Source organism: Charadrius vociferus, unplaced genomic scaffold, assembly GCF_000708025.1.
Source record: "Charadrius vociferus isolate BGI_N301 unplaced genomic scaffold, ASM70802v2 scaffold183, whole genome shotgun sequence".
Lineage (NCBI taxonomy): Eukaryota > Metazoa > Chordata > Aves > Charadriiformes > Charadriidae > Charadrius > Charadrius vociferus.
Window position 1 is genome coordinate 2,351,945 of NW_009648250.1, and position 18,295 is coordinate 2,370,239.

Consider the following 18,295-nt stretch of genomic DNA (forward strand, 5'->3'; position numbering starts at 1 on the left):
CGTTTTGAGCTGCACTGGTTGCTGCTGTTGATGCGGCGTTGGCTGCAGCAGTCTGTACAGTTTTGTTGGACATCACTCCTGTTGCAAACTCCTGCTGCGCTTTCTCGAAACTAGCGCCAGTCGTGCGGTAGAGACCGTGCACCTAGGGAGGTGGAAAAGCAGTGAAAAAATGGTGCTGAACCTTCCGTTTCTTGGTAGACTAACAGCAAAGTCTCAAACGCAAAGCAGAGCTGTGTGGTGGGGAAGTCTGGTTTGCTCATGTGTTTCAGAGGATCCAGAAATGAGTAAACAGACTTTTTTTTTCCACAAGTCCTACAACTTTTGACATCCCTGCTGCACAGTTTGACTGTAAGAATACCTGTAACCTTTTGCAAATTCAGCGGGGTCTCATGGGTCTTTACTAAAATGTGTGGTATCATCTACTGTCTCAATGTATTTAAATACACAAATAGACTGCATCCTTAGCATAACACAGGGCTTGCAGCTTGCAAGAATGTCTTCTGTCTCAATTTCTATACAACTTGTTTTACTCATTAAGAGTCAGTAAGGTTGCATGTTAAAAAAAAAAGCTGGAAACAAAACCAAAAAAGTAGGTTTGAATCCAGTGCGTCAATAACATTCTGGTGAACATTTTTCTTCATCAATTTTTAGAAAGATTTTAGTTTCTCTGATTGATACGGTTACAAGAACAAGCAAAGCTATGACTTAGTATTAAAAAGCATAAAATATCCTAATACTGCAGATATGTATCTGCTAAACTAGTGTGATGACCAATAGCTCTGCATAATAAGCAGAAGTATTAAACAATATGACTTACAGTCTAAACAATATGACATATAATCTCTAGCACAACAAAAAAACAAATCCTGAGTAACTTTCAGTTACTTGAGTGTTAAAATTATATTTCTGACTCATATTCAATCAAGTCACAATAAAACTGTCAAATAATATTGCAAAGACATTTTCATTCAAGTGTAGCAGGAAAATTAATTTTGTAACATTTTTCTTTGTTATAAATGTCACTATTTCTCATCCACAAAGATACAACAGGTCACATCCAAGTATGCAGGTTTCTGAAAAGAATCCAGATGCATACAGTAGGAAGAGTGTAAAAAAAAAAAAAAATGCACTACCATACATTTTTCTTATTTGTTTCTTTCTCCTGTACCTGAGTGTTCATGCAGAAAACAAATAAGGACAAGGGACATCTCCAGGCAACACTTAAAATTTCTGGCTTACTGTAAATAGGTCAGAAGAGTTTGGCTATGTGAAAAATCTTTAAACATAACTGTAACTGAGGTTAACCTATTGGAATTGCCAGCACATCAGCAGCAGAATTCTCAGTTACATTTTATCTAAAAAACAACAAAAACTTACTAGCACATTAGTATCTAAACTTAGGTCTTCTGGATGGAAAGTCACAAAAAGGAACCAAGGGAAAAAAGCATCTTTCTTTGAGCTTTCATATTACGCAATCATTAACTGCCCACAAAATGTTAAAATAATATAAGCAGAAAAATAAAGATCCTTTTCTGAGGTGCCAGGCATCTCCCTCTTCTGTTCATTTTAATGGGAATGATTTTGGTAAGAGCTGAAACTTAGCAATCATTTGAATCACACTTCACTCACCCTGATTAACCATCATAGATCTGAAAATTACAACTTGGCACCTACAGGTACAACCATAGTGTCCAGTGGGCTTACCTCTCAATTTCTCTTATTCAGACCTCTTCTTCCCCATTTTAGTTTGCTGAATATACGTGCATTGTACAAACACAGTTTTGTAACAGTGTACGCAAAAAAAGTACAGTTGTTAGTCTGTAAGGCACACCCCCAAGAACGTAATATAATCCCCGTTACTTTGTGAGACAGTACCTCTCTCAAACAGGAGAGCAAAATCGCAATCAAACATAGGAAACAGAAGAAAGGAATAATATGCAACTTACCTTTTTAAACATAACTAATGAGATAACAGCAGATGCTGTGAAAAGTGCAGCTATGATTATCATCATAATGCCAACAGGAATACTCTTATTAAGACCAGTAAGAGATGAAATCCACCCACTGAAGGAAAAAGAAAGGACAGACTTTACTAGCACAGCACATGAACCATTCAACCACAGGTATCCACATCAAGGAAAGCTTTATAATCTCCTGGTTCTGATCAACTGTGAATATTTTGGCAGAAAAAGTCATAGGAAGTTTACATAAGTGTATTTCAGTTCTATAATAAGCTTTTAGAGCTTAGTTTCCATTTTTCCCAATGCATGCAGTGAAACTACACAAAAAATTGTAGTTAAGATTATTATCCTTGAGCAGAATTGTGAAGAAATTAGAGAGCTGCTCATCAACTTTTGGGGTTTTTTTGCTGTCATACTGTAAATTCAGACTGATTTAAGACTACATGATTTTGTGTAAGAGAATATGTCTCTAAAAATACAGCTTCTAACTTCTTTAAATATAAACCAAAAACATGCCCCACATGCACAGCTTCTATGTGGGAAGACTCATTTAACTGTATTCACACAGTGATGCTTTCTCAATTGAGATTAATATGATAGTTTTTTTGAAGTAGATAGCATCAGATTAACTAATAGAAAAGATTGCTATATCAATACCTACTTCAAACATTTCCCCATTCTTCAAAACTGAAAACACCAACAGAGAAACACAATATCAAACTTGCAATCAAAAAGCAGGTTTGCCTTAAGGAAAATAAAACATTAAGATGGGAAAGATTCTTACATAGAAAAAAAAGCAAAAAAATCCTGTAAACTTGAACAACCTTAAAACTTTTGTATACCTGTTTCAAATTGCTTTGATATTCCTTCATGTCCAACTGGACTCTATCACAAAACTCCAAAATCCAAACTGTAATTAGCATTTTCTGACAACCTGGCTACTTTTCATACCCTTTCCCCAAGTATCCTTAAAAGCACAGTCCACATATTTGGAGAGCTGGCCCTCTAAAATACCTTCTTTTATTTTGTTAAAGTCAATCAATGTATCTATGGAAAAGCAAAACAGCGGATTCGAGAGCAAAAATAATAAAACAGGATCTTTCCTTACACTACAGTTCTAAAGCAATGCTGTTTCGTCTGCCTTACATATGTTTGGAGATTAGCAGCAGGAAGCACTGATAGAGGGAAGTATCATTACCCAACGACAGTACTGCCGGTCATTGCTCTCCGTGCTACCAGTTGGCTACTGCAACCATGCTTTTCGTTAATTTGAGTTTGTTGGGTTTTTTTTCCGTGGACAGTGACTGATTCCCAATCGCTTTTCTTTGTAAAATCTAAGTATTAGACCTTGAAGACTCAAATAAAGGATAATATACATAACAGCTTCGTGTAAAATCTTATATACTTACAAGAATCAAAAAGAAAAATCAGCTATTACAGAATAAGGAGCTGACTCGGACAAATGAGCTTTTCAAATAATATCAAAGATATACCACTGTATTCACCCAAATATATTGTTGTCTCATTCTTCAAATTTTAGCCATAAATTTCCTTAACAAGTAGTAATTGTATTAATATAATTAGAAATATCTAATGATACAAAATAATATGCAGACAGTGTATTACTGTCTAAATTATTTTCATTTTCTCTAAGTTTTGCTTATGTATTTATCCTAAACATAGAACAAATAATGTCTCCACACACCACCAAAATAGAGGAGGTAATGTATAAAAAATAGTTCAAAGTGGTTTACATTGAAGGATAAAATTTTGACCAGCCTAATAACAGAAGTACCTCACGCTCTTGGGATATGTTTCACCCACTTTTCCTACTTATGAGCACTCCAAAACAAGATTAAAAGAAAAAAAAAATGCACAGACAGCATTGCGGTTGCTATATCGAATATGAGTGTCTTGCAGACAGTACAATGCTACAGCAAACAGAATACTCACCAGTTTCCCCATCTTTGAAATCCTGCAGCTTGAAGTACATGTACAGCAAACTGACAGATATATACAAAGAAGAACACAAAGAACCTGAATGAACTGTCACTCCTGAAAGAGGGGGGGGAAAAAAGATTAAAGCAGCCAGGAAATTAATGACTTTTCCCAAATACTGTAGTACCAATCTAAAATTTTTTCCTGCATTAGCTAGAGGGAAAGTGCTTTCATTTATTGAGAGTGACTTGAAGTATCAGTAATTCTGTGGTTTTGTAGAGTGTTTATTTACAAGAGCTGCTCCTTTAATATAGTATTTTTGCCACCTGCACCTCTAACAGAAGTGAGAATAGCAGAAGGATACTACTCCTTAGTGTTCTGTTCAGCACGCAGCAGGGCCTCTTAGCCTAAACTTAGAGGTTTTGCTACAATGCATGAAGAACAGAATTCTGCTCCACTTTCAGACTGAAGTTCAAAGTGCTGGCAGGATGGGAAGAAAATATTTTACTTGTAAAAGGAAGTAAAATCTAATATGGAATTACTGAAAGGTAGTGCAAACGAGAATCCTGAAGCACCTATTGCTTAAAAGCAAAATATACAAAATAGGTTTGCTGTCTGAATTACTAAAATGCCAGCCTGATGAAGACTCAAAGTAAAAAAAAAAAAAACCCAAAACAAACACAAAACAAAAACCCAAAACCAAATATAAATGTCCAGGCAAAATCTCAACAAAGACCCAAACTTATTACTATCAAAACTAATGATCATATAATATGCTTGCTACCAGAGTTCTAAAGAAAGTAGAAATCACTTAGAACCAGATTTTGCCATTAATAGCTCTTTCTGCAGAAGAAAGTTTGTTCATTTGTATTTATTCAACCAGTTCAATTCAATAACTATTTCATTTTCAGCTGAGCAACTGACAGAAAGTCGAATATGCAAGTAGTAGTTTTCCTTTTCCAAACAACCAAAATTCATTAAGAAAAGCTATGGATTTACTAGAGAGCAAATGCAAGTTAAACTGTATGATTCCTCAAAGACGTCTGGGGACAGCAGTAACTTTTTGATTAGCAAAAATAAACATCTCATTTAGTCTAAATGCTACTCTTAACTGCAATTTCTGGCCATCACTCTTTATCCACAAGAATTAGTGCATTTTAACTGAGAATACCCTGTAACACTTCAATGTAAAAAAAAAGTCCCAAGACATACTGCAAAAGTACAGGATTTAGAATCTCTACATGCTGATTTTCACAATTTTTTTTTCCACATTTTGGTGCGAAGGGATAGAGATTTAATAAGAATTTTTCTTAAAACTGTTATCAGTCCAATCTAAATTTAAATATTATCTAAATTTAAATATTTCCTCCAAATATTTTGTCAATGGTAGAAGCTACAAATACTTCAAAGGATATTCCAAGATATTCCTAACTATTGCCATCTATGTTTCAAATATGACCCCTGAACACACTACTTGCTTGTAATGAAAGCATATTAAAGGATTATCATAACAATAATCAAGCAAATTGTGGAACGTTAATGAATTTCATCAAGTTTTTAAATATCCTAAGTCAAGCTGAAGTTCTTACCTGAAAGCTCCATAAAGTGGTCTGTACCAGCACACAAAAGAACAGGGGGTAAAAAGCAAGAACCAGAGAATGCTCAATCCAAAATCAACCCCTCGTGTAGCATCAACGTGAAACCAGGCCAAACATCCAAAGATATTAAGAAACAGTGTCACTGTATGGACTGTAGAAGCAAAAGCAAAATAGTCTTAATTAAATTACATTTATACAATAAATTATTACAACAGTTAAAGTAATACCCAAACTCAGTATTTTTAAACAAAAAAATCAGCATACTGACAATAAATCAATACCCTCAGCAATAAGCTGATTTTTATAGTTTGCTAACTTTCAGGTAAACCCTGTATTCACAAATGAAAATACTGAACATGAAAATTCAAGTACTATCAGGTATATGGTGAAGGAAAAAGTCCTGTCATAAAAAGAAAACATTTGCAAACTTAAAATGATGAAAGAAGATGTTTCTACAGCTGCAATAATTGATACTTTTTCTGCAGTAGTAACTGGATACAGATATTTAACAGGCTACTGAATATTTTTTGAGAAAGCTTATAAATGATACAAATTGCATGACAAATTTAGCACTGTACACATTCTAATTTGGAAATCAAAATTTCAAAAAAATCTCTCAATGAAAAGCTCTTTGTCTTCCATGTAATAAAGCAAAAACCACCCCAGTAAATAAAAGTATTTGTCAGTAAAACATAATCTGCAAGAAGCTGTTCTAGATGCTTTAATACATACTGCATATTCAAATATTTCTTATAACGTTGGTCTTTAACATCTGCCTTTTTGGTGCTCTAGCATTTTCTCATTGGCAGACTTCATTACAGGTTAACTACTGAATTTCTGCTGAAGAAAATACATTAATGTTACAACTTCACAGTTTATTTACAATATATTTAGTTCTTAGAATGGAAAAAGATACAGTAGTATTAAGAAACATTACAACTACTTCATGTTATCTGGCACAGAAGTTAGTTCTGCCAGACTTAAATGAACATGAATTTCTACCTTTGTTCAGCAATAGCCAGTGATTCAGCAGTGATTTTGCTATCTCAGAGGATAATTTCTGTCCCTGTGGACCAGGATAGAGTATTTATAATTGACAGTGCCCAAGCTGCTCCTTGCAGCAATGATTTTTTATTTAAGTTCAGAGAAACATTTTAGTCCTTCTACTGTAAGGTAAGGTTAACAGAAGAACAGGCAAGATAATATTCTGAAAAAAAGACTCAAGCTCTTTGCTGCCCTCCTAACTAATATTTGCCCTCCATCAACTTAGTGGGAAAAAAAAAATCTCAAAGCAAAATGCCTGCATCACTGCATGAAAGGCTGATGAAACGCAAAACATTTCCCTCAGACAAATCACATTTTCCTCTAAGAGTCACCAGAAACAGAAAACTTTGTACTTTAAAATAAAAAACATTTAATGCACCTACATATCTTAGCACTGCTCCAAGAGGTTAACAAAGCAACTAATTTCAGCCTACAGGAGAGCTGGAGAAGGACTTTTTACTAGGTCACGTAGTAATAGGACGAGGGGGAATGGCTTTAAGCTGGAAGAGGGCAGGTTTAGATTAAACATTAGGAAGAAGTTTTTCACTTTAAGGGTGGTGAGGCACTGGAACAGGTTGCCCAGAGAGGCTGTTGAGGCCCCATCCCTGGAGGTGTTCAAGGCCAGGCTGGACGTGGCCTTGGGCAACCTGGTCTGGTGGGAGGTGTCCCTGCCCACGGCAGGGGGGTTGGAACGTGATGATCTTCAAGGTCCCTTCCAACCTAAATCATTCTATGATAATTTGTGTGCATATGCCTCACAAAGCACAATAAAGGATACGAACCCAAATTCCTGCCTTCCTTTGATAAATATGAGAAAGCTTACTAAGGGATATTATTTTTTTTTTAGTCAATACTGGAAAACAGTGAGACCCCCTAGATAACCAGACACATCCACATTGTGGTGGAGTTTGAACTTCCTGAAATTACTACTTTTTTTTTTTTAATTGCCATTACAATAACAGGATAAGTTTTAAAAGAATACCATCAGTGCAGAAGAGGGTCGAAACGTCACACCCCCTACTGATACTTATTAGCACAATAAAATCAGCAACATAGCAGGTCTCCTTCACTACTGTCACGGAGAATCTCAGCTGTAAAAACTGAGTATTAACAAGTGACCAATGAAGACATGGGACTTCACTGACAATTCTCCCTTCACTCCACTTGCCCTTCTCTCTGCCTGCTGCAAGGTACAGAAAGGCATTCCTTCTTTGAGCCAACACCTTCACTAAGCAATGTAGATAAGCTTCGCTGTCATATGAACAGACAGGTGTGTTTATGTTCTGAGGAACAGTTGTAAGTACCTTCCACCTACTTGCCTCTTCAAATTAAACCATGATAGAAGTTATTAGAAGATAATGACCACCTGGGCAGCTCAAATGACCTAACGCTTTGCCAGAAGTCTGCAACATGCAATGTCTTTATGACAATAACTTCACAGCTACACCAATACAGTACTCAGTGTGAAATGATCTAAGAAAGCCTCCTAGTTAAGCTGTGGAAGCAGTTGTGGTAAATGAAAAAAAGAAAAAAAAAAAGGCATTCATGCCAGAATAAGAGAGAACAATGGGAAATTACATTAGTTTAATAAATATTCACAGGATAATGAAGGATCACAGGTCAGCAGGAGAGCACCTGGAGTGCAGCACAAACGAATTTCAGCAAGTCAGCATCATTGCCTCTATACACATGCATGGAGTATGGGCAATAAACCAGAGGAGTTAAGAGATGTGCGCACACCAGCAGAGCTGTGATGTTATTGGCATCACAGAGACATGGTGGGATGGCTGCTATGACTGGAGTGTTGGAATGGAAGGACACAGGCTCTTCAGGAAGGAATGCAGGGGACACGAGGAGGGTGTGTCACCCTCTATGTCAAGGATCAGCTGGAGTGCATGGAGCTCCACCTGGGGATGGATAAGGAGCTGACTGAGAGCCTACAGGTCAGGATTGAGGGGAGGGCAGAGACAGGTGATGTTACAGTGGGGGTCTGCTACAGGCCACCTGACCAGAACACCAAGCAGATGAGGCCCTCTATAGACAGACAGGAGCAGCCACACTTTCACAAGCCCCTCATGAAGTCCTCATGAGGGACTTCAACCACCCCAATATCTGTTGCAGGGACAACGCAGCAGGACATAAGCAATCCAGGAGGTTACTGGAATGAAACAATGGTAACTTCCTTCTCCAAGTGATGGAAGACCCAATGAGGGGACGTGCCATGCTGGACTTTATTCTTGCCAATGAGGGGCTGGTGGGGAATGTGAAGCTCAAGGGCAGCCTTGGCTGTAGTGACCGTGAGATGGTGGAGCTCATGATCCTTAAGGCAGTAAGGAGGGTGCACAGCAATCTCACTACCCTGGACTTAGGAGATCTGACTTAGGCCTCTTGAGGGATCTACTTGGTACAGGATCATGGGATAAAGCCCTGGAGGGAAGAGGGTCCCAAGAAAGTCAGTTAATATTCAAGGATCACCTCCTCCAAGCTCAGGAGCCATGCATCCCAGTGAAGAAGTTGGGCCAAAATACCAGGAGGCCTGCATGGATGAACAAGGAGCTCCTGGACAATCTGAAACAAAAAGGAAGCCTGCAGAGGGTTTAAGCAAAGACAGGTAGCCTGGGAGGAATACAGAGAAATTGCCTGAGCAGCCAAGGATCAGGTTAGGAAAGCTAAAGCCCAGATAAGAGTTAAATCTGGCCAGGCACAACAAGGAGCTTCCACAGGTACGTCAGTGATAAAAGGAAGATGAGAAAAAATGTGAACCCTGTCCAGAAGGAAAAGGGAGACCTGGTCACCCAAGATATGGAGAAGGCTGAGGTACTCAACGACTTTTTTGCCTCAGTCTTCACCAGAAAATGTTCTAGCCACACCACTCAAGTCACAGAAGGCAAAGGCGAGGACTGGAAGAATGAAGAACTGCCCATGGTAGGAGAAGATCAGGTTCAAGACCTTCTGAGGAACCTCATGAGATGCATCCACGGGTCCTGAGGGAACTGGTGGATAAAGTTGCTATGCTACTATCCATCATATTTGAGAAGACGTGGCAGTCCAGTGAAGTTCCCACTGACTGGAAAAGGGGAAACATAACTCCCCTTTCTAAAAAGGGAAAAAAGGAAGACTCAGGGAGGCTAGGGATCATGTTAGGCAGGCTAAAGCCCAGATTGAATTAAATCTGGCCAGGGACATCAAGACAAACAAAAAATCCTTCTGCAAGTATGTCAGCGAGAAAAGAAAGACTAGGGAAGATGTGGACCCTCTCTGGAAGGGAATGGAAGACCTCGTCACCCAGGACACAGACAAAGTCAAGGTACTCAGTGACTTTTTTGCCTCAGTCTTCACTGGCAAGGACTGCAGCCACACTTTCCAAGTCACAGAAGGCAAAGGCAAGGACACGATACCCTGGTGTCTAAATTGGAGAGACATGGACTTGACAGATGGACCACTCAGTGGATAAGGAACTGGCTGGACAGTCACACCACAAGCTTTATGTCCAAGTGGAGACCAGTTACGACTGGTGCTCCCATGGGGTTGGAACTGGGACCAGTGCTCTTCAGTATCTTTGCTGGTGACGTGGACAATGGGATTGAGCACAGCCTCAGCAAGTTTGCCCACGACACCAAGCTGTGTGGTGCACCTGACACACTGGAGGTGAGGGATGCCATCCAGAGGGACCTGGACGGGCTAGAGATGTGGGCCCATGCCAACCTCATGAAATTCAACAAGGCCAAGTGCAGGGTCCTGCACATGGGTCACGGCAATCCCAAGCACAAATACAGGCTGGGTGGAGAACGGATTGAAAGCAGCCCTGAGGAGAACGACTTGGGGGTGTTGGTGGATAGGAAGCTCAACATGAGCCAGCAACATGTGCTCGCAGCCCAGAAAGCCAACAGCATCCTGGGCTGCATCAGAAGAAGCATGGCCAGCAGGTCAAGGGAGGTGATTCTGCCCCTCTACTCCGCTCTGGTGAGACCCCACCTGGAATACTGCATCCAGCTCTGGGGCCCCCACCACAGGAAAGACAAGGACCTGTTGGAGCAGGTCCAGAGAAGGGCCACAAAGATGATGAGGGGGCTGGAGCACCTCTCCTGTGAGGACAGGTTGAGAGAGTTGGAGTTGTTCAGCCTGGAGAAGAGAAGGCGCCGGTGTGACCTTACAGCAGCCTTCCAGTACCTAAAGGGGACCTATAGGAATGGATGAGGAGGGACTTTTTACAAGGGCATGTAGTGACAGGACAAGAGAGAATGGCTACAAACTGGAAGAGGGTAGATTTAGATTAAATATTGCGAAGAAATTATTTACTCTTGAGAGTGGTAAGGCACTGGAACAGGTTACCCAGAGAAGTTGTGGAAGCTCCATCCCTGGAGGTGTTCCAAGGCCAGGCTGGATGGGGCTTTGAGTAACCTGGTCTAGTGGGAGGTGTCCCTGCCCATGGCAGGGGGGTTGGAACTAAATTATCTTTAAGGTCCCTTCTGACCCAAACTATTCTATTATTCAAACTAAACTTCGTTTTTGTTAGCATAAACTTCCGTGTACAGAAGAATCCTACTTAGATATACATTCCCTGTCTTAACTACACTTTATCATCCATTAGTGTTTGAAAGTATATTTGAATTTGTAGATAGAGTGTCTGAAAAAAGAAATAAAAAACCAAGAACAACAAAAAGAAGTGTAGATAGTGTTTGAAAGTGTCTTTGAAATTGCAGATAAAGTCCACAAGTTGTACTGATGCTATTTGGCATCTACATTATTGAGGCAGTTATTTTCCAGTCCCACTTGGGACTGTATGAAAATGGATTTTTGCAGTAAGTTTCATTTCAGCAATGTTTTATTGATGGCATTCTTAGGAAACCAAAGTCCTCTAACAAAAGAATGCATCTCTTCTAGGAATCAGCTGGACTGTCACCCTGTAAAGGCCTGCCTCAAGAGGAACAGGATGCGTACGAAATGGGGGGTTTTGAAGCCATAAGGCAACTGAGAAGTGAGGACAAAGCTGGTGAAGTTTTATCACACACAACCTTGGAGCTCAGAGTTGCTTCAAATCTAGTTTAGGCTTTTGTCCCTTGTCTGTTCTACTCTTTTTGGAGAGGGGGCGGATAAGACATATGCAAACACACCTTACAAACAACAGAAGTACTTTCTATAGGAAAAAATATATTCTAAACCAGGCTTAGATCAGCACATAACATAAGCACATGCTATGAGAAATGTGAAGGTGGTTTTTTTCCTCTAAATAGTACATTAGGACTCCAGCTAATACATTGGACACAGTCCACATTGTAAAATGCTTGATGCTACACACTAAAATAACCATAATAATACGGCATGGACCAAGCAGTGGATCTGTAAGACAGCAAACAAACAATCAGACCTTCAGAAAACATAACCTACAAAGAAAGGCTGAGTAAACTATGCTAATTTAGCCAAAAGGAGATGACTAATGGGGATAAGTGTGTTCTCCATAACAACAGTGGGAAGAAAAGGGAAGATCAAACACAGGAAGGGAGAATTAAATTATATACTGGGAAACATCTTCTAATAACAAAGGACAGCAACACACTGGAACAGGCTTAGAGGGAGTTTATGAAGTGTCCTTCCTTTGAGGTTCTCAGGAACAGGCAGAACAAACATCAACACAGACTGATATATGTACTATTGACACTATCCTCAGACAGAAGGATGGATGAGATTAAACTCTCCTGAACAGAAAAAATACCATAAAAGTTGGCACTTTAGGGCATTATTTTTCTATCAGAATCTACAGGTTAAGCCATTGGTCTTTGAAAACCTTTAAAAGTCTTGTTCATAGAAAATGGAAATATACACAAACCATATAAAGTAACAAATCCAAATGCCACAAAAGCTTTCCGTAAGACTAAGTAGCTCCTTAGTTTGTAACTTCAAATAGGAAATATTCTTTGAAAATCAGCATCGCTCATTTTGTACATGCTATTAGCCTACCAGGAAAGTAGCTGGAAAACACAAGCTTTTGAGCCAAAAAAATTTTGGTGTTAATATGCAGGTCAAGAGACACAGGACATTTCACTAGTAACAACATAGAAAGATCTAAAAATTGGTGCTCAGTGTTAAAGAGCCAGGAAAACTGTCATTCTACCTGCGAGCCACTGAAACAGCAATGGTCACAAAACCAAGACTGAATAGAAAAGCTCCACTGGCAGCTGACAGAAGCCACTGCTAATTGATTACTATAGTTCACAAAAACATGGGAGCACTCAGTCAGAAAAAATTTTAAAAGGTGCTCTCCAGGGAAAAAAAAAAAACCTACAAAATAAAACCACAACAATGAATCATAAAACTCTAACTTCTGATACAAATAGAGAAAAGATGAATACATAGAATAAGAACACAGACAGACTTGTTTTCTCATGAGATGAAGAGCATATATATCTGAAACAGGTGAAAAAATTTCCACAGATACCTAAAGACCACGAATAAGGATATACAAATTGCTACTAACCACAGAAATGTACAGAAAACTGAAACAGAAAGGGTTGTTCCTATGGCTGCTAAAAAGGGAGAAGAAAACTCACCTACTTTACAAAGTGCTGAGCACACAGTACTAGATGTATCCAAATGTGATTATGTTCACATAACCCCTAGGCCTTACAAGACCTAGGAAATTCTGGAAAGGGAAATAAAACATAGGGTGGAGCAGCACACAGAAGTGGGCTGGTTTGCTATGGTAATAAGTGCCTCCACTGAGGAAGCATATGAATGCTTCTAATGAAAAATGAGCCAAACCATGTAGATACAATCCTGGGAAAGAAGAGTCACAAGGATTGATTCAACAGCCAGCCTTAAGGCACAGAGTTGTGCACTCAATTTTTTTTTTTTTCCTGAAGTAGAATTTGTCTTTCTTTTCCTTTATTATGCCCTTCTCCCTCCTTCCTGAGTAATCCCTAAGTTAGAGAGTACTAGAGCTAAAGAAGGAAAAGAGCAAAAGGACTCAGGTAAAAATCTCAGTCTACCTGAAAGAAAATCTGTTATCTTAGTATAAAAGCACAACTCCTATATATTTTGAAATACTATAACATTTCTGCTTTCTTTATTTATTGCCATAAGAAAGAAAAACAAAAACAGCATTAATATTCCAATTTTCACTGCCCAACTTCACCTTGTGTTTGAAACATATGGCACTTTCAAAACTCAGTCCTGCAGATGGCCAGAATTACTAACTAGCCTACAATTTTGGAGTGCTTGATCTTAGATTACATACAAATCTTACATATCTGTCAGATTTATGAGACTAGTCAGTCACTCCACAGTGGATTTAGTTGCTTATTTGAAGATCAATGACCCCAGCAATGAATGTAGAAAACTGTAGATTATTGTAAAGTGGAATTCACTTGATTCAATGGTGACTGCTCATTTTATGTGTTTCAATTCCATGGTTCAATCACAGTAGTGAGATTACTAGATTAACAGGTAATTAAAAATTACAGAGATTTGCTAACTAAATCTGAAGCCCCGAAAACCAGGAAAGTTCTGAAATTCACATTCCCTTAGAATGTTAAAAATATACTAAAGGCATCAGAGGGCCTAAACCTTTGGAATTTCCTCAGTCTTAGAGTGAATACTAGGCTCTCATCACACTGGACAAGGCAGAAGAAACAAATGTTGTGGCATTTGTACATTTGGTTCATCCAGCATTTCTCCAGTCAAAACACAGCACCTGAATGCGGGCAAAATTAACCCCACAAAGATGGTGTAGAGCATTTTTGGTGTACAAAGGATAGTTTTAACATGGACTGATTCTTCAGCTAATTTACTTTACACTGTGTTTTTAAATAGACTAAAATGATATTAAGTCTCCACTAAGGACTAAAAGCTACGTTAAACTATATAAAACTATGTATATTAAAGCAAATGGATATTATACTTCTTAAACTCACAAATCTATTAACAGACTGTGAATGATATTTCTTAACATATAAGCCGACTTCAAAAATTATTTCAAAGTTAATAAATGGTCAAAGCTCATTTTACAACAACACAGATACTTAAACTAGAAAACTGCAATATACTAGAATCAAATTGCCTTAGGATAATACTCCTCCTTTTTTTTCTGTGTAAGTTTCTGTGAAATAACTCAGTACTTTTAAAATTGAAGCTAACAAAAAGATTTCACTTCAACATTCGACTTCTGGATTTAAAACAATTTCTCACTACAGATGTTGCAAAAGCCAAAGTAGTAGGTATTTATCATCAAGTTAGAATAGGCACTTCTGTTTTTTTCTTTAAAAAAAAAATACTTACACATCCACAAATAGTACATAATCTTTACTGTCTTCTGGAATTCTACAGGAATGTCTACAGAGAAGTCCTGGTAGAAGCAAGGACCTACTGGAAAATTCTCAGGAAGAGGTGGCCAGTTATTTTTTCTACCTGCAAAACAAAAGAAAAAAAAAAAGAGCTCTATAATACAGATTTAATCTCTGTATACTAGAAAGAGATATGCACTTGGACTTAGTCAAATTGTTTTATGAATGAGTTTCACAAGCATACGGATAACTTGGGCTACCAAAATCCAAGTTTTATCAGCAATCTTCACACAATACTGAAAATAAACTTCAGAAATAATATACAGTGAAGTGCAGGGAAATCAAGGAAAGTACAATATTTTATCTATGTAAAAGACTAAGCATGCATTTGACAGCTCCTATAAAGTAACAAAAAAAGAATTCTTCACAAAACAAGCAGATAAGGGCAGAGCTCCTTAACTTTTAAATGCACATTTCCCTAAATCCTACCATACTTACATACTTTGTTCAACAAAAAGACCAGGCTATCTCTAACACTTCAAACTACTTCCCAATTTAGTTTGCAGTCAAACCTTTACCTAAAAGCCCATAAGCCTAAAAAAAAGGCAACTACTGAAATGTTCTAAACTACTCTTGTTAGAAGAAGACACCCTACAGCATCATGGTATTTTGGTACAGTTGTGCGACAGAGTAAGGACGCCACAAAGGACAAAGTATCAGACATTGGATTTCCTGTATGCTGATCTGCCCACAGGCTACAGTATACATTCGGCTGAACACAGATCATACCAAGCACAGACTCAGATATTCAACTCAGGTAAGAACTGCAACAAACCTTTACCATAGCATTTCAAATTCTGAATGCAATAGATAGATACATTAATCACCATGTTCCAAAAGCGGAGCTGAACTAGAGACTAACCTTAATGGCACCTTTAACAAGGTTTTGCTTGCAATTTCTAACTTCAACCGCATCTTTACTAGCAGTTCACCTGATAAGAAGAGAAAACTTGCAAAGCTTACATACTTGCATTATTTCTTATTTGTTTCCTCACTCAGACAAGATGAAGCTGTCAGTTCTGTCCAAACAGGTCCAAAGCACTGAGTTAAGTTTTCTGCCTCCTCTACTGAAATTTTTGCCAAGCCTTTCAGAGCAGGGAATTGGCAGAGAGAGCATACAGAAGGTAATCAAGTAATATTCCCATCCATATTAAATACTACTTTGGGATTTCTTACATGAAAAATACCTAATGGTTACTCAAATCTTCATTCCACGGTATTTAGTTATTTCTTTCAGGACTGATATTTTCAAGACAGAGTTATGGAAAAATTCAGGTATCTTATAATAATTCAAGTTATTATTTAAGAATTGTGTTTCATGAGTTTTCCCGCTGCTGTGGCACAGGCTTCAAAATTTTCCACTAAGACTGAAAGACAGCTTGGTGAGACGGTTTGAGATCAAAAACAAAGTGGTCTTTTTCTAAATACACTTTGGATACTCATATTCCAAGATTTTCTCTTGATAAGCAAAGAGCTAGCTCAGAGTTATTTCACTCAACACAAGTTACCACCTCAAGGCCTATTAACCTAACTTCAATGGCATGTCTACACCATGACTGTACACTCAAAGTAGCTTCACGGAAGCACAGAAAGGGATTTATAGACACGCCCAAATGTACTAGCTGAAAGAGGAAGCAGCACATCTCAATTAGCTCAAACGCAAACCAATGCTGCGCAGGACCTGAGCAGAGAAGACCGAAGGCATCAAGCTGAGCTGACCTACCAGCTTGGAAGATCTTTCCACTGTAGTGAATATGACAGTGTCCTAGATGTGCAGCCAGCATCTTAAATTGAATGCAAATAGCTAGAGATCCTGTCCTCTGATCAAGACAACCCTACAGAATTCAAATGACTGTGCAAAAGAAAAAATCAAATGGAAAAGAATATTCTCCTCAGTCACAATATACAATTCCTGATTTGCAGCACCTTTTACACAGTCTTTTGGTAAAAAACTAGTGTCTTCTTTAAAGCTTTAAGAACTCTCTCTTGTGTATTCAGCCTTACCCAAAGAAACCTTTAGATTCTTCATGGATTCTTCAAGCACTTTGATGTGAAAAACTGCAACCTAATAACAAATACCCATTTTAGAAATATCCTGAAACGTGCATGGGCTATCAGAGTTATGTTTCCTAAGATAGAGATGAACAAAGCTGTCCCTAAAGCCTGGAAGAGAAAAGTAATCAATCCAGACCAACAATGTAAGTTAGTGAAATTAGGGGAAGGGCAATACGCAAAGAAGGAAATTAAAAAAAAAAAAAAAAAATCATTATCTGGGAGAACAGGTACAGAGATTTAGTAGAGAGATTTGAAAGAACAAATACTGAGAAAATAAAAATGGTTTAATAAAGGGATGTTATCACCATGATTCATTTCCTTAGAAGAACAGCAATTCCCATTCACAGATCTTGGCATATGACTGGCATGTGACTGCTCTCTATAGCTTCCTGAGAAGAAATGCAGAGGGAGCTGCTGATCTCTTGTCCCTGGTATCCAAAAATAGGATGTATGGGAAGGGTTCAAAGCTGCACCAGGCAACATTTAGACTTGACATTAAGAAGCATTTCTTTACCAGAGGGTGGTAAAACACTCAACAGGCTTCCTAGCAAGGTGGTTGATGCCCCAAGCCCGTCAATGTTTAAGAGGCATTTGGACGATGCCCTTAATAAAATGCTTTAACTTTTGGTCAGCTCTAAAGTGTTCAGGCAGTTGGACTAGATGATCATTGTAGGTCCTTTGCAACTGAAAATATTCCATCCCATTCTATAAAATTCCCTGAGAATTTGAATTACTAAGCAATTATGCAATCTGGCATTGTACTGCTGCATATTCAAAAAAACCAACACATGTGGAAACAAAAGTCAGAATTGTAGATAGGAGTGAGAAAACCACTCAAAAAGTCAACCCTACACAGTGTTTTGTGCTTTATTTTGGGTTTTTTCCTAACTTCAGTCTGAAGTTCCTCCTTTTGAAAAGGAATATTCCCAGAGCACTTGTAGCAAACTATCTTCAGTTAAGAGGATGTAAATCTTCTCATTTGTGAAATCGCTGTACAAAACCTAAAGGTTTTGCACAGCACACTTAACAGTTTGTGGCAAAGTGACATACTGATCTTGACTATGGGTTCCAAAGTGTCATATGAAAAATTAATAAAAGATTAATAATAGAATAGATCTTTCTACTATTTACATAGAATATTATGTCTGTAACATAGCAAAAGAAAAGAAAATGTTTCAAAACAGGAAAGTTCTCCTACAGCTATAAATACTGACGGAACATAAATCAAAGAGACGTTACTTATGAAGTTACTTTAATTACTTCTCAAAATATTCCATTTCTATGCAATAGTATTACTCAGTTATTAACCTACAAAAAAGATAGCTGATAGCAGAAAGTAAGATGTAACAGAGAAAGTGAC

The 18,295-nt window shown here is 38.2% G+C and overlaps 1 protein-coding gene across 1 annotated transcript in view; it reads right to left on the minus strand.

Annotated features, from left to right (window-relative positions):
• Positions 1 to 4: 4 nt before the first annotated feature.
• Positions 5 to 18,295, minus strand: part of SCAMP1 (secretory carrier membrane protein 1) — a gene marked incomplete at its 3' end in the record, with an annotated part of 30,458 nt that continues 12,167 nt past the window's right edge. The window contains exons 4-8 of the mRNA XM_009884296.1: positions 14,816 to 14,944; positions 5,489 to 5,648; positions 3,915 to 4,016; positions 1,947 to 2,064; positions 5 to 142 (exon numbers count right to left, since the gene is read on the minus strand). Coding sequence (XP_009882598.1) covers positions 5 to 142; positions 1,947 to 2,064; positions 3,915 to 4,016; positions 5,489 to 5,648; positions 14,816 to 14,944 — 647 coding nt within the window. The remainder of the gene's footprint in view (positions 143 to 1,946; positions 2,065 to 3,914; positions 4,017 to 5,488; positions 5,649 to 14,815; positions 14,945 to 18,295) is intronic.